The sequence below is a fragment of the Zootermopsis nevadensis genome, unplaced genomic scaffold (assembly GCF_977971745.1).
Source record: "Zootermopsis nevadensis isolate Lab colony 2312 unplaced genomic scaffold, Znev_1.0 Znev_ptg000018l, whole genome shotgun sequence".
Classification (NCBI taxonomy): Eukaryota; Metazoa; Arthropoda; class Insecta; order Blattodea; family Termopsidae; genus Zootermopsis; species Zootermopsis nevadensis.
Window position 1 is genome coordinate 3,117,374 of NW_028259150.1, and position 14,789 is coordinate 3,132,162.

At 33.7% G+C, this 14,789-nt stretch overlaps 2 protein-coding genes across 2 annotated transcripts; one reads left to right on the forward strand and one right to left on the reverse strand.

Moving 5' to 3' along the window:
* Window positions 1-1,150: 1,150 nt before the first annotated feature.
* Window positions 1,151-3,399, reverse strand: LOC110839942 (uncharacterized). The gene is made up of 2 exons (XM_022084570.2): window positions 3,116-3,399; window positions 1,151-2,473 (listed from the first exon to the last, which is right to left on the reverse strand). The coding sequence occupies exons 1-2, from the start codon at window positions 3,159-3,161 to the stop codon at window positions 1,809-1,811; spliced, it is 711 nt and encodes a 236-aa protein (XP_021940262.1). The 5' UTR covers window positions 3,162-3,399; the 3' UTR covers window positions 1,151-1,808.
* A 178-nt stretch (window positions 3,400-3,577) lies between these two features.
* Window positions 3,578-14,648, forward strand: LOC110839940 (short-chain specific acyl-CoA dehydrogenase, mitochondrial). The gene is made up of 9 exons (XM_022084568.2): window positions 3,578-3,787; window positions 3,930-4,084; window positions 5,408-5,517; window positions 8,568-8,719; window positions 8,842-9,030; window positions 9,118-9,261; window positions 9,924-10,051; window positions 11,842-11,937; window positions 12,452-14,648. The coding sequence occupies exons 1-9, from the start codon at window positions 3,751-3,753 to the stop codon at window positions 12,668-12,670; spliced, it is 1,230 nt and encodes a 409-aa protein (XP_021940260.1). The 5' UTR covers window positions 3,578-3,750; the 3' UTR covers window positions 12,671-14,648.
* The last annotated feature ends 141 nt before the right edge of the window (window positions 14,649-14,789 follow it).

A 14,789-nucleotide genomic window follows, 5' to 3' on the forward strand; every position in this document is an offset into this window, starting at 1 on the left:
CACTGTACTTGTATTTAATTCCTTTCACTATGAAATTTCTCTTCTCACTAAATCTGAACAAAAAGAAAATCAGTTTTCTAGATAGATTTGAACATGATGTGAAACCTCAGAAACCATATACCTTTTTCAAGCTATTATTATAAACAACCATTTTGTACAATTCAGTTATTTTAATTGTAGTATATACCCCATTATATTTTATTTATTTTTACCTTACCATGTATTGTGGTTTATGCTGAATAGTAATTCCTTAGCAGTGCCCAGTTGGTGTGTTGATGGCCACATCCTGTCTCACAATGAGCACTTCTTGCTGTCACTCTAGCATTATGTAGTGGGTGGAGCTTAACTGGTCCAGATGTTAAGACTTGACAAGTTGGGATACATGATGGTCTTTAGGGAGTTGAGAGGAAAGGGGCAGACAGAATATGGTTCACAGGCTAACAACACAAGCCATTAAACTCAGGGACTGTAAACTGTGCACACACAGATGAACACACTTTTTATAAGCAGAAAGTTTAAACTTTTTTAATATTACACTTAGATTAAACACAGTTTTTATCAATTTTTGCTGGAAAGTCTTCAACCCAGATGCAAAAATATGCAACACATGTTAAATTTAAAATGCATGATAGAGCAAGGTCATTGTTATGAGTTAGATATTAAATTATTTCATAACCTTGTTTTTTACTTACTGTATGGATATGATATAAACCCCCAAGAAAGCATAAAATAAAAATAATGGAAGTGTTTATTTATGTTGAATGCCTATCAGGTCATGCATCAACTTAAATTGATTGCATAACATTAATCAAATCTTCCCAGGTTATCAGCCATGTAAATTCATTAAAAATGAACTTTTCAGGGACCAGCTGTGTTCCCATTATCAGGATTTGATGAGGGAATGGACCTAGTACCTGAAATGGATGATTTTCAATTAAATAACACAGGCGATAACTCAGGAATATTTTATCTAAATAAGTTCTATTATATTCCATTAGGATCTGCCAGTACAAATGACACAACTAAGTTGTAATGGAGTTCAGAAACTTAAGACTGCCATAAAAAACCATTATTGCTTCATACCTAAATGATATATGCATAGGAATTCACCATATTTTAAAGTATTAACATTATATGATAATGCAGACTATTACATTTTAATTATTTAATATTACTTTATTACATCAACTACATGCTTAATGTGTACATGATTTTATTTTAATTATAACACACAAAATTTGCTGCATAGCAGATGTACATTTATAAAGAACAAATTTAATCTGGGCCATGACATTAATAAGACTCTTTCCATGCTGTGTACATGAGAGTCATTTCATTCAGAAACATTGGCTGTGTGTGCTGAGAATGTCATTAGTAAAGAAATCTCTTCTGCCACTTTTGTTCAAGTTGCTTGAGATTACTAGATGTTATGGAAATTATACAAAGAAAGTAATTTCATTTTTACAGAAAATTCAGACTGGAGAATTAATATTTCATCAAGAGCTGGTAGAATGGGCAGACAGAAAAGACGAGAAATTTACAGGTTCATGTAAACTGTGAAAATGAAACATCACTAGAATAAATGCTGTATATACTTTTATCAACACACAACTAACTATGAATGTCAGACAACTGCTGATTAATTTTCAGCAATGATGCATAAGGCATCTATCTTATACACACAAACTTTCTGAAAATGCAATTAATGAAAGGAAAAACCAGAGACAGTAACAAATCAGTTTCTTATACAAATTTAATCTTAAGCAAAATTGTATATACACTGAAAACACTTTACAGGATTATCTGAGCTATTTAATTCCTAATTTTTCCTTGATAATGAAGAATGGAAGCCGTTTTCCTCTCCACGTTCTTGGAAGTGGAACCTTATGAGCCTCATGCAGTCTTTCTGCAACATATTTCTCAGCATCAAATTTCTCAGCTTCTTTGATCTGAGCAATCAGTTGTGCTTGGAACGCTTTTTCCTTCCTTAACTCCCGGCGTTGACGAACTTTTGCCCATTCGAATTTCATTTTTTTTCTTAGCTTTTTCAACTTGTGCTTCTTCATTTTGCGACGTCTTATTACAATTAATCTTGCTGCTTGTTTCTCAACCAACCCACCCTTTGTAGGAGCTTCAATAATATGTTTTGGATCATAATGTGTTATAATAATGTCTCTAACAGGTGGCAGTTTGAAACTATTTACAGTGGAAGCAACAGGCAGCTCAATTCTTGCTTTATATTTGTTAAGTATATCTGATAAATCCAACTGATGCCAGTGTGCCAGCTGTACTGTAGACATTCTCTGGCTGGTGGAATACAGTTTTACTGGTTCAGTTTTATGTTGAATGCCATTAGTAAACTGAAATGAACCATAATCCTTTGAACAGGGCAGCAGGTCATAATTTATTTTAAATTCTGTAGAGGATGAATGCATATATTTGTGACCATGGCAAATACCAAGGCATATAAACCCTGTAAACAATAAAAAAGCAAACCGGTTATACTAATGGACTTTCCATTCACTCACAATTTGCAGAAAGATAAATAATAAAGTAAAACTGAATGTTTTCCTAATTCCAGAAGAAATTAGTCAAAAAGTACAACCACTGAAACTTGGGTGGGGGAGGAAATGCCATTACCAGCACAGGAGAAGTTGAAGGCTCATAAAAGGTGGATTTCATTTGTTGATGATTATGGAATTTGGCCAGCTGAGTGACTATCAACGTCACAAGGACTCACGTTTGTTAATCAAGAATTATCATCAATACAACCAAATTAATTTTAAACCAATCTATTTGTGTTTGGTATGTTTTCGTCTATACACAAACGAGTATGCAACAGACCAATTTCGCTCTTTGGTCATATACGTTCGTAGAATTCTTTGTAATATCTATGGTCTTTTGGAGCCAGCTATCCATGTGCATGTAACAAAATCAGAATATTTTACTCGCGGTCAGGAATCTTGATTTGGCTGTGAATGCACTAAAATTTTCAGCCCCGGTGTTAACAGGCCACAATTTATAATGCAGTTTTAAATATACTGTTCCTTGATCTCTTATAACCTATAAAATCTATTTACCAATTGTAAATGCACTTAACTATAATATAACGTACTTGATATTGAAAAGCTACGGTTCAGTGCCTTCTGTATGATTAACATTGTTCTTAAATAAATTAACTTTCTACGTGCTGCGGCATTGATATTTCCTACAGCTTTATAGCTACCAGCATTTGCATGCAAATACAAAACGTTTTCGTCTTCACTACACAGTTTAACTACAGGCTTGCTAACATACTATTTTTGGCTAGTGACTTCTGTCTGTCTAAACATTGGGGTTTTTTCTTTTTGGAGCTGAATGATATTACATGAGCTTCCCCACGAAACGTGGTAGCCCACTTATATCACTGAACATCCCGTCAGAAACTGAAGACCGCAATCTGTTATTCTTCCTGACGGTTTGTCGTCGATGTTGGCAGTTCGTGTCGTACATATGTTTATAGTGTTTTGGCTAGGGGAATGGAGCGGGATGTTGTACACGGTTTGAGGCGGGAGCGAAGCGGACAATTTAATGTATTGTGATAGTCTGTGAGACCTTGAGATGGAGAATGACGTAAATTATTTTGATTACATGGCCGATCTTTGGCCCTTTTCTGTTGACAAGACTCTTTAAGCTCCCATTAAGCATCCTGGAGCCCCAGAGAGCACTGAGAATTGGCGAGTGACCCTGTTTTCTGTATTTCAATTTGAGATGGCTGCATTGGGAATAATACGTCGCATTCGATTGGGTATATTGACGCTTTTAATAGGTGGTTGAATGTGTTTATGTTAGGAGACAAGTGATGGTAATAAGTGCAGTAGAGTTAAAAAATAAGGCATTTGGCAGACTTCTTTCTTTCTTTTTTCTTACATAAGATGATTTCTTTTCAGGTGTGTGTCAGCAGGTGCACTACAGAACGTTTTCCTTGGTGTCTCTGCCAGAAACACATAAGATGTTGCAGAAAACTTGTAGAGACTTTGCAGAGGGGGAACTGAAGCCGATTGCTGCCAAGTTAGACCGTGAGCATTTATTTCCAGAAGAACAGGTAGGCATTCCATGAGTTTGTTTGTAAAAGACACATTCCACTGATTTTGAAAGTTTCTTGCAGTTACTGCTTTAAAATCCTACTGTCTTCTTTAACACTAACATTTTATAATAACAAATAGAAAGTAAGGTGTAGAGTGACCAAACACAAGTTCTCAAATATGGTGTTCTTATTCTGGCATACTAGGTGTTCCCTTTATCAACATGCCATATGGAGCGCTTTTACTGATACATTTTATATTTCGTACCTTTAAAATTTGTTTAGAAATTTACTCACTCTTATCAGCTCACGAGCCACTGGATTATAATTGATGACAGTTTATTGATAAGTCATAGAAGTTTGTTAGAAATGTTTATATCTTACCACTGCAAACAGGTTTAAATGTTATGCAGTAAGTTTCTTTAATTTTCTTATTTGTTCTTTAATTTTTCAAGTAATATTAAATGTTTAACTTAATCAGTAACTATTTTTTTACATCAGATACACAAAACTGTATGCAGGCCACACAAAAGAAATCAGCAGGCCACATATAGCCTGCACATCTAGAACCCTTGCTGTAAACTTACACACCTTATATATATCATTAAGTAAACCGATAATCAATGAATTTCTGACAATATTAATTTATTTTTCAATTTACAGAAATAATTTATTTGGAGTGAAATTTTTACAGTTTCTGTTGCCACTTTTAGGTTACTTTTGATTATTTTAATGTTCCTTTATTTTTATTGGTTTGTTAGATTTTTTATACTGGTGTCTAATATATAGTAACTCTAACTCTGACAGAAGTTGTTTTATTAAATTAACTTTTGCCTTTTGAATCATGCCAAGTTATTTAGAAATGCTGATAGTATGTTGCATTACTCAAGAGATGTAACTAGTAGATGCATTAATGATTAGTAGTGGGATGAAAATGGAATTATATGTTTATTTGCAGTTCATCACCAGCTTACCATTTCAATATACAGCCCAGCAAACGATATAATGTTGCTACCAGACTTGTTTATTATCCAGCACTGAATGAACTGGTTGATTACTGGCTTACCAAATATTCTGTATTTGTTTGTTTGTTTGTGCTCTGTGTGTTAAGTTTCATTGCTAACTTTGATTTTATTTCATGTTCTGAATTAGTTTAGGTGCTAGGAAAAACAACAAAATGAGCAGGCACTGTTAAATTGTGTGTGTTTGCACACACATGTGCATGTGCCCATATGTGAGTATGGGTATATCTGCTTTTGGTACACACATTGTGCATGTGTGTAACTTTGTTGCACATTAATTGATTTGTGGTACCTGCAAACCAAAATAATATTCTTTTTTCAGATCAAGAAACTGGGACAGCTTGGTCTGATGGGAATAAATGTGTCCGAAGAGTATGGTGGTCCTGCTCTTGATTCATTAGCATTGTCTGTTGCTGTTGAGGAAATAGCCAGGTTAGCTGGTGAATTACGTTTGTTTTATTTATACTTTTTGTTTTATTTATACTTTTTGTTTCTATACTATTTGGTAATAGACATTTTAAAGGATTTGAGTTTGTAAGTCAATGTGTTAGCAAGAGTAATTTTTATTACAGTCCATTTTACATTGATAAACCCCCAGGCAACCAGGTATAGGTAAGTGAGGTAGAAATGGAGAAGCAGTATAATAATTTTTGGCATGTGTGATCAGGTTTGATGAAACAAATGCAACAGAATCCATTATGTGATAAAACATCAGTAAATACTTCTTTACAAATTCTGATATTTTGTCTTGTTTTGCAAACTGTTCATTTAAGCTAAGAATTTTGGCTGAAAAATTCACACCCCAACTAGAATTAAGGGCCACAAATATACAAAAAAGTAGAACATGGGGTATTTTTGACATGCAAAAACATACATTCATGTAAAATGAAAATTCAAGAGTTTTCTGAATTATACCAGGGATTATTGAGGAGAGTATATTTTTTTCTAATCACAGTTACTTTGAATGTTTGGAGATACCCTGGGAAGCTAGATTTCCATGGTAGGTGCAGCATCTTGTATTGTGGTATTCTGTTTTCAAATTTATGATTGTAATAGAAGATCTTCCATTAAAGAAATTTATCCTCTGAACCTCTGGGATCCTGTTATGGAACACCTAGATTTTCAGAATATAGTTCAGTCCTGTTACATTGTAAATGTGGTGATAATAAGGTTGTTTGTGTCCAGAAGGAATTGTATTCGCATTAGTCAGATTTTGCTGCTCTGACTTCTCAGTCCTGAAACTGAAGAGGCATATGTTCCCTATGAAAATGTATTTTATCTTTATATGTTTGAAATGATTAGGATGTAGATTTCTTATATTTAACAATATAATGCTCTGATATTGGTAATATTGAAGTGGCTACACTGTTGTGCATTAAGTCCCATTTTTAAGGTTCTTATGAAGACAAGAAAATTTTAGACTGAAATTTATCAGATGTTAAATCAGGAAGAACTAAATGAAAATTCCTGTGTGAATGGTTAAATTGAAACAGAGTTTGTAGGACTACTCAGTGCACTGAGTTTAGTTTGCCTATGATCTTGGTTCCTTAGGTAGTACAAATGTAATGTATTTTGGCAAACATTAAGCATTATGTAATGTGTAACATATCTATTCCAGTGAAGGTTTCTAGATTAATACTCAAGGTCAGGAAAGACTGAGTTTACAGCCAATCAGTTGAGCAACATTAAACCATCAGACTGCTTCTGAACAAGTATACAATTTATATTTTTAAAAGATATCAGACCATACTTGTGAACTTCAAGCATGTAATTTTCTTTGGAAGAATTTGCATTATCTATCACAGACAAACTGTAGACTTTTTTTTACCAATGTATCCAATGTATAAAATTCATCCTTGAAATACCATAGTTATATTTACATATTCTAATGCTGGCTGCTTATTATTACTATAATAACCTTTTGAAACTAATGTTCATCTAAGTAATATGTAATAATTCAGTTCCATCCTCAAGGGAAACAACACTTCTTCAGTACAGAGAACACTTGGTTATTACTGTTTGTTCTGAGAATGATATGAAACCCATAAATACAGTCTGGGGAAAATGAAGGGTTAACTTTCTTATTCCTGCAGCCCCAGAAAAGTTTAACAAGAACTCTACGAGATCTAGTTGTTTGTTTTGGAACAATGTTGAGTTCGTGTTGGCACATCTGTCTGTTTATCACTGAACAAGTAATAATTTTACTTTGCTGGGTTCTCCTATGGAATTTGATATTGATTCTTTAGTTAAGTAAAGTAATTGTCAGAATTTATCTTCTGAGTTATAACACAGTGTGGAATTGTGTGGATACTGGTGTATCAGAAGAGCATTAATACCTACCTGTAAGTCTACGTAGTGTTACAAACCAGGAAAGCAACACTGACATCTTCACTACCCCGAGAACATCAGATCTTATAAATAAAGTGAGTGCTTGTAATTTGGGGCCAAATTGGAATATGGACTGCTTTTTTAGGATGGACACATTTTTTGTACTAGTATATAATTCAGTGAATATTTTATAAAATTGATATTTTTCAGTCAAAACCTGTTTTTCACATTGCAGCCAATGTATGAATATGGGATGCACCTGATGTGAGACTTCTGTGCATTTCTGCAAGCCTTGTTTGTATTTAAGTACAGTGGTTCTCAGTTATATGAAACAATTTAAATAGCATATTTGCATGGAATTCCAGAGGGTGGCTTGTGCAAGATGGCCATCCCTCCCACATTCACTATTGCTGATTATTAAAACTGAATGATTGCAAATATCTTGCAAAAGGGAGGTTATGAGATCAAGAAATAATTAATATGGCCATTAAGGCAGAGGGAGAATTTACATATGTGCATTTAGTGCCTGGAGTTATTTGGTTTGTGCTATATAAAAGTAATGGAGTTTATGTGTTGGCAAGTGTCAGAATCCTATTATCCCTGCCAAAGTCTTGTATGTTATATTATCATTTGTGTTGCAGTGCACTGTAATCACTTCTTGTGCTATATAATTATTGATCATTATGTTCTTTACTGTCTTCCAGGTTAGTAATGAAAATATGATTTATAGATTGTACTCCCACCACCACCACCAAACCTTCTAATTATCTGGAATATCATATAAAAAAGAAACGTTCATCTTCACACTGAACTTAGGAAAGATTTGATAATAAAGAGACCAACATGGGTATCAGTAAATATGGTTTTTTCATTTATGTTGTGTACTAGTTTTTTTTTTACTTCCTTAATTTTTTAAAACAGTCTGAAAATATTATATCCATATTCTATTACTTTTGTCTGTTACCATTTGAGTAAGCCTCATAGCAAAACTGTAGTAGAACACAGCATTAGACAGACAAGCATGACACATTTTACAAATCCCAGAATTGTAGTAATGGGATGTGTAGAATAAAGTTACAGAATAATTTATATCTGATGTTTGTTTGTTGTATCTTTCTCTCTCTCTCTCTTCATATATCCCATTTAATTTGCAGGGGCTGTGGAGGTACTGGAACCATTGTTAGTGTCCATAATACATTATATGCAAATGTATTGGATCAGCTTGGAACTAAGGAGCAGAAGGACAAGTTTCTTGTTGGTTTTGTAGATGGCACCCATGTTGGATGCTTTGGCATCAGTGAACCCGGTAAGTATGTGAAGGGCTTCAAACATGGCAGTGTGTGTGTGTGCATGATCCCTGTCCAGATGAATGTACTACTTTGCTTCATGGTACATACTTTCTAATTTTAATTTTTAAACTTGTTACAGGTGCTGGCAGTGATGTAGGAGCTATGCTGACAACAGCAAAACTTGATGGGGATGAATGGGTGTTAAATGGTACAAAGGCATGGGTAACAAGTGGCTATGAGGCAAAGGCAGCTATTGTGTTTGCTACTGTTGATAAAAGCAAAAAACACAGAGGAATCACAGCATTTATTATTCCTGTTCCAACCCCAGGTTAGTGTTTTGGTCTGATAGAATTTAACAAAACTTAGTGATTTTAAGGGTGTATTGAAGCTGACCAAACTGTGCTTTGCTCTTCAGGTTTTTCATTAGGAAAGAAGGAAGATAAAATGGGTATACGTGCTTCTTCTACTTGCAACCTGATCCTAGAGGATGTTAGGGTTCCACAAGAACATGTTTTGGGAGAAGTTGGAGGTGGCTTCAAACTTGCAATGAAAATGCTAGGCAAGTCATGCTAATAGTAAATAAAAACTATTTTCAGGTAATGGAAATATGTAAGGTCAACATGCATTATATTATAACATGAAGCTGTTTTTTTTTTGTGTATGTATGTACTATTTACTTTTCTGTTTTATGGCCATAACTGATGAGCTGTTGTAGTTAGACATGATGTTTGATTGTGGGTTTAGTATGAAACACTTTTGTGTGTTAAAGGTAACAAATCGGGTAACAGTATGAAATTGAGATCATGTCTTATAACTTTCTGTGTTACTGAAATGTAGTACAATGGTCATTAAATTGTGTAATTATTAATTTGTATTATCTCCTTGTTTCTGTATACAAATTCAAGCTTTTAAATGAAATGGACATCTGTACATCTGTGGAGAAATAATCTGTTGCATTGATAAAAAATCAAGAAATCAAAATCAGTAACACAGTCATGATATATCAGTTTCTGATTGGGGATACATGTAATTAATTTGAAATGTTTTCAAAATTTTAATGCTTGGAAGCAGCATCTATACACGGAAATTAGGTTCATGGAGATGCTGTTATCATGTCACAGAAATAGTTATTGTTATAGGTAAGTGCTAATATTCCCACACAGTATCCTGGCATATTAAAATCTTCTCACATTAACGTACACGTGACGTTTATTGTTATAGATGGTGCACGTATTGGCATCTCTTCACAAGCCCTTGGTATTGCACAGGCTGCATTGGATTGCGCTGTTGACTATGCATCTAAACGGATTGCATTTGGAGGACCCATTATCAAATTACAGAGTGTCCAGGTTAGTTACTGGATGATATTAAATATTTTGACGCAGAAGTTAAGTAACACTTGACTGGATGTTACTGTGTTACTTAATATGATTTTGTAAAGAACTCACCTTTATGATCTTTTTTAAAACCATTTTCTTTTGATCATATTATATGAATGGGGTCCGCAGTGGCCGCGCAGTCTGAGGTGTGGGCCTTCTGCTGCTTGGGCGCTGGGACCGTAGGTTCGAATCCCACTCAAGGCATGGATGTTTTTCCGCGTGTTTCTGTGTTGTGCTGTCCTGTGTACAGGTAGAGGCCTTGTGACGTGCCGATCAAAATGTCTATAGATCAAGCCAACGAAAAATTTGGTTCCCTCACTGCTCAGGTACTTGAAGAACGGGTCATTCCCAGTATCCATATTATCTGAATTAATTCCCCCTTTTAGCCACTGATGATGACCTCTTGAGATCAAAATCCGCTTGGCACTAGTGTCATTTATAGTGTTAACAGTTTGTTTGTATACTTATTTTTATATTTTCAATACACTACATGGTATGCAAAGTTTTAAGATTTGTATATGAAAGTCTAAACTGGATTGAACGCACACAGAATAAGATCAGTTAGTGGGCTGTAGTGAAAGTTGTAATTAATCTGTGGGTTCCATGAAGGGAATTTTGTGTTCAGTTGAATAGATGTTAACTTTCAAGAAATATCTTGCACCACATTGTAAAGTTTTCCAATTTCAAAAATAAGAACAGGACTACTTTGCAGCATGCCTGAATGGTGGGGTAGGGATTCGTGCTTTAAATTTTTATCTGCATTCCTCAGTATTTCTTTGTAAGACTCCTCATTTTTATAAAACTGTAAAGCATTGTTTTTTGTTATGATGGAATATAATGTTAAATTTGAATTAATAGGTACACAGTACTTAATGTGTGTAACGGAACAGATTATGTTGTGGAATACATTAATGTATACTTATGCAATTGAAAAAATGGACAGATCATCAGTTGGTGGAAAGTGCTCTTCATGTAGTTTTGATGAGGAAGAATATAATTGATGTAAAGGATGGATATTTACAGTTTAATAAAATTTACAAAATTTGGAAGATAATGGAAACAGCAAGGGTGATGCACAGTATCAGTAATTTCTGAAAATAACTGTCTTTATAAAATTTTATCTATACAGATCCAAGGAGTTTCTCGTCTCTTGCTAAGCAATACAAAATGAAAATAGAACTATAAAATGGAAATAGAACAAACGTTATAATATGGAAGTAAGAAAAATTGATATTGTTATTAGAATAGATTTTTAATGGACTGTTCTTGCAAGAATTTGAGGAAGTTCAATATAAATTTGATCTACTGGTGTCATCCATTGGATTTGCACAAAGACTCTTTGCATACAAATATAATAAAACAGTCTTTGCTGGAGTGCAATTGATAAAGCTGTTAGCTATCATGGAGAAGAGATTTGCAGATGAGAGTCCTTACTAATCAGCTAAATTTAGGGAAGCAAAGTGATTGAATTCGTACATAATCAATTAATGCCAAAATTTATGTAAAAAGAATATTGTATGTTATGCAGAATTGTTCTTTTGGACTTTATCCATTGTCTAAATTCTAAAATTACAGATTTTTAGAAGGTGGATTTTGCTTTCATCTTCAGGTAAACAAGGGGAAAAAGGAGAGCAAACCTATTTGTTGGGCCCCCTGGTTGAGCTAGCCTCTGAGTCGTCTAGGTTTGACAGTTCACAAATTTAAATAATGAAATTGTTATTAATTAAATTAATGTTACATAATTTATTTATTTCACATAGCAAAGACTGGCTGATATGGCTATACGCTTGGAAGCTGCTAGACTTCTAACTTGGAGAGCTGCTGTTATACGTGACACTGGTGAAAGAAGCACCAAAGTATGTAACAATGCTACTATTGTTTCTTGTAATTTATGGCATTAAAGACTCTTCTGATTAAATTTGCCTATGTCTAAGCTCTGCACATTCTTAACTTCAGCACTAGATTTAAATGAGTGGTCAGCTTCGCACCTTGGTTTCTTTATCCCCTGGGAGATAGCCTTGGTACCATTAGATATGAGGCTGGCAGAGCTTGTATGAATCTGGTGTCAGAATAAACTTTAACCTCAGCTGAGTGTCAAGTTGAATTCTGGTGATCCAAGAGGAGTGAAAGGCTTTATTGTATTTTTTATTTATCATATTGATTACTTAGTCATGTTTAGATTGTTCCATGGACACATAAGATATTTCTAAATTATTATATAGAACAGTTATGCTGTTTTATTATCCCAAAAAAATTATAGATGTGCCAAACCAAATTTTGTAATTGCATGGTGTTTATGTGGCTATCTGCTGAATATTATTTATTTTCTGTACTTAAATTTTGTGTAGTGTATTACAATTTTTATTTCAGTATTCATCAATGGCAAAACTGGCAGCATCAGAAGCAGCTACTTTTGTTTCACATAACTGTGTACAGATTCTTGGTGGTATGGGTTATGTGACTGACATGCCAGCTGAAAGGCATTACCGTGATGCCCGCATCACAGAGATTTATGCAGGTGTCAATGATGTCCAAAAGTTGGTTATTGCTGAAAATATTGCTAAGGAATATGGTATTAGCACCAGATGATTAATTTCTTGAGAAAGTGTATTCTGCCATTTAACATTTTAAGACAGCTGCTCAATAACAGGACCATGGAGTAAAACGTTTTTACAGTGCTTTCATTTAAATATTATTATTTTTATAAAGCTCTCAAAAAGTTGTGCTGTTGCTTTTGTCTTGTAGAGAATATCAGTTACAGCAGTTTTAAATTTATTAGTATTTTCTTACACCCCATTTCATGGTTTTACCTCATTTACTGTATAATCTCATAGTTGTAAGGGTAATAGTTCATTGTATGATATTTTATTAACTATCTGATACATATATGTTATTTCTGTTATATTTACAGATTAATGGTGTAGGATGTGAATAATTCAAGATTTTAAGAATATTATATTTTATTTTTCCGTTATGTCTATAGGCATGTGAATAGTCTAGTTCTCTTGTTTTGTGAAATAAAGTATTTGGTGTGGAAACTTCATTACTGGTTAAGATGTAAATACGTGCTCATATAAATATATTGGGGGGGGGGGGGGGGAGTCTCTGGGATTTTAATGAATTGCAGCTGTTATTCTAAAATTTTCAGAATATTTAAATTACAAACAAACAAAAAATAACAAACAGCTATATTACATATTACAAAGGAAGTGTCTATGAAAGGGTAAGGAGACATCAGTCTACTATAAGAAAGTCAGCTGAGCTTGTTTCTATACAGTTTATATTATGCAATCTGCTGTTTTTGACAAGTGTAATTGATAATGGGCTGCTGGTCATTACATTCAGTAATGACTAGAGCTGTCAACAGGCCTGAAAAAGTTAATGTATGAGCACTGTTTTGTAACTCCATCAGGATAATAGTAATGTATTGACAGTATGTAAAGAAGTAGCCATTTGGATGTGCAAGATATGATGTCTGTTTTTCACAGGGAATATTATTAAACTATGAAGTTCATAACTTACTGTGATAATCTCAGATAAAGTGGAGACTGAGTGATAAGTGCTTGAATAATGTTAAAGTATTGAATAATGCAACATATATTACATTCCTGCCAAAATACATATTAGAAAGTGAATATTTTTATATACTCGTATTATGGTTTATGGTATTTATAAATATCAGTATGTTATTTGTAACTTTTAGTAATATATATGTATTTTATTTTTGAATACAATTATTACAGCTACTTTGGTTTAGATTATGGGCTCTTTGGTTATGACACTGTGTAATGTGATTAGTGGTTACCAACATTTTGGACCCAGAAGACCATAATCTAAAATCTTGCTAACATGAAAATCTCAACTCTCATTCAAGTTAATCTAGTTTGTATAAAAAGTACATCTATGACTATAACAAATCACAGGTATAAATTAACAATATGGCATTGTCAAACAAAGGCAAGAACAGTGTGGTGGTTTTAATTTCTTATTCTTGTTTGTTGCATAGTGTACTTGTTGATAATAATTTTATAGTGATTTCAAGGAGCAGAAAATTAATGTGTTAACATCATGGTATTTCCTTCTTTTTATGTATTTTTTTATTTTGTACGTGTGTGCATGCACATACTTGCATGTGTGTTGCAAACACCTTAATTGTGTTGTGTATAGATACTGTGAAATTGTAAAATATGCATCTTTCTTTATTGACAGTGAAGGAACCCTTCAGAAATGTTATCTGTAGTTACAGTTGCTTTCTAACTTTGGTAAACAAAGAAATTTATTTGGTTAGGATTACCAGGCTGTCCTTTGCCATAGGAAGGCCTGCAGGATGGGTACTTTATTGCCCTGATAATTCTCTTGTAAAAATTATTTTATACACATACTCATTTTTACCCTAAAGTTGGATTAGGTTCCTCTGAGACAAAAATACTTATGATATTAGGGTTTAAAAAATGATAGTGGAACCACGGTTCCGGATAATTTGACGTAAATACGTCTATACGGTAAGGAGTTTATATAGTGGCTTTATACACGCTTTACAATTGATTAAAGTTTGAGTAAGACAGTACTGCCTACCTTGAATTAGTTATGCTTAAGATGGGCCTGTGGTAGCTGAAATATCTTACTATAAAAATTTGTGATTAGTCGTTGTCTTCAACCAATTTGTCGTCAAAAAATGACGTCATCAACAATGTCAACAGATATTTGT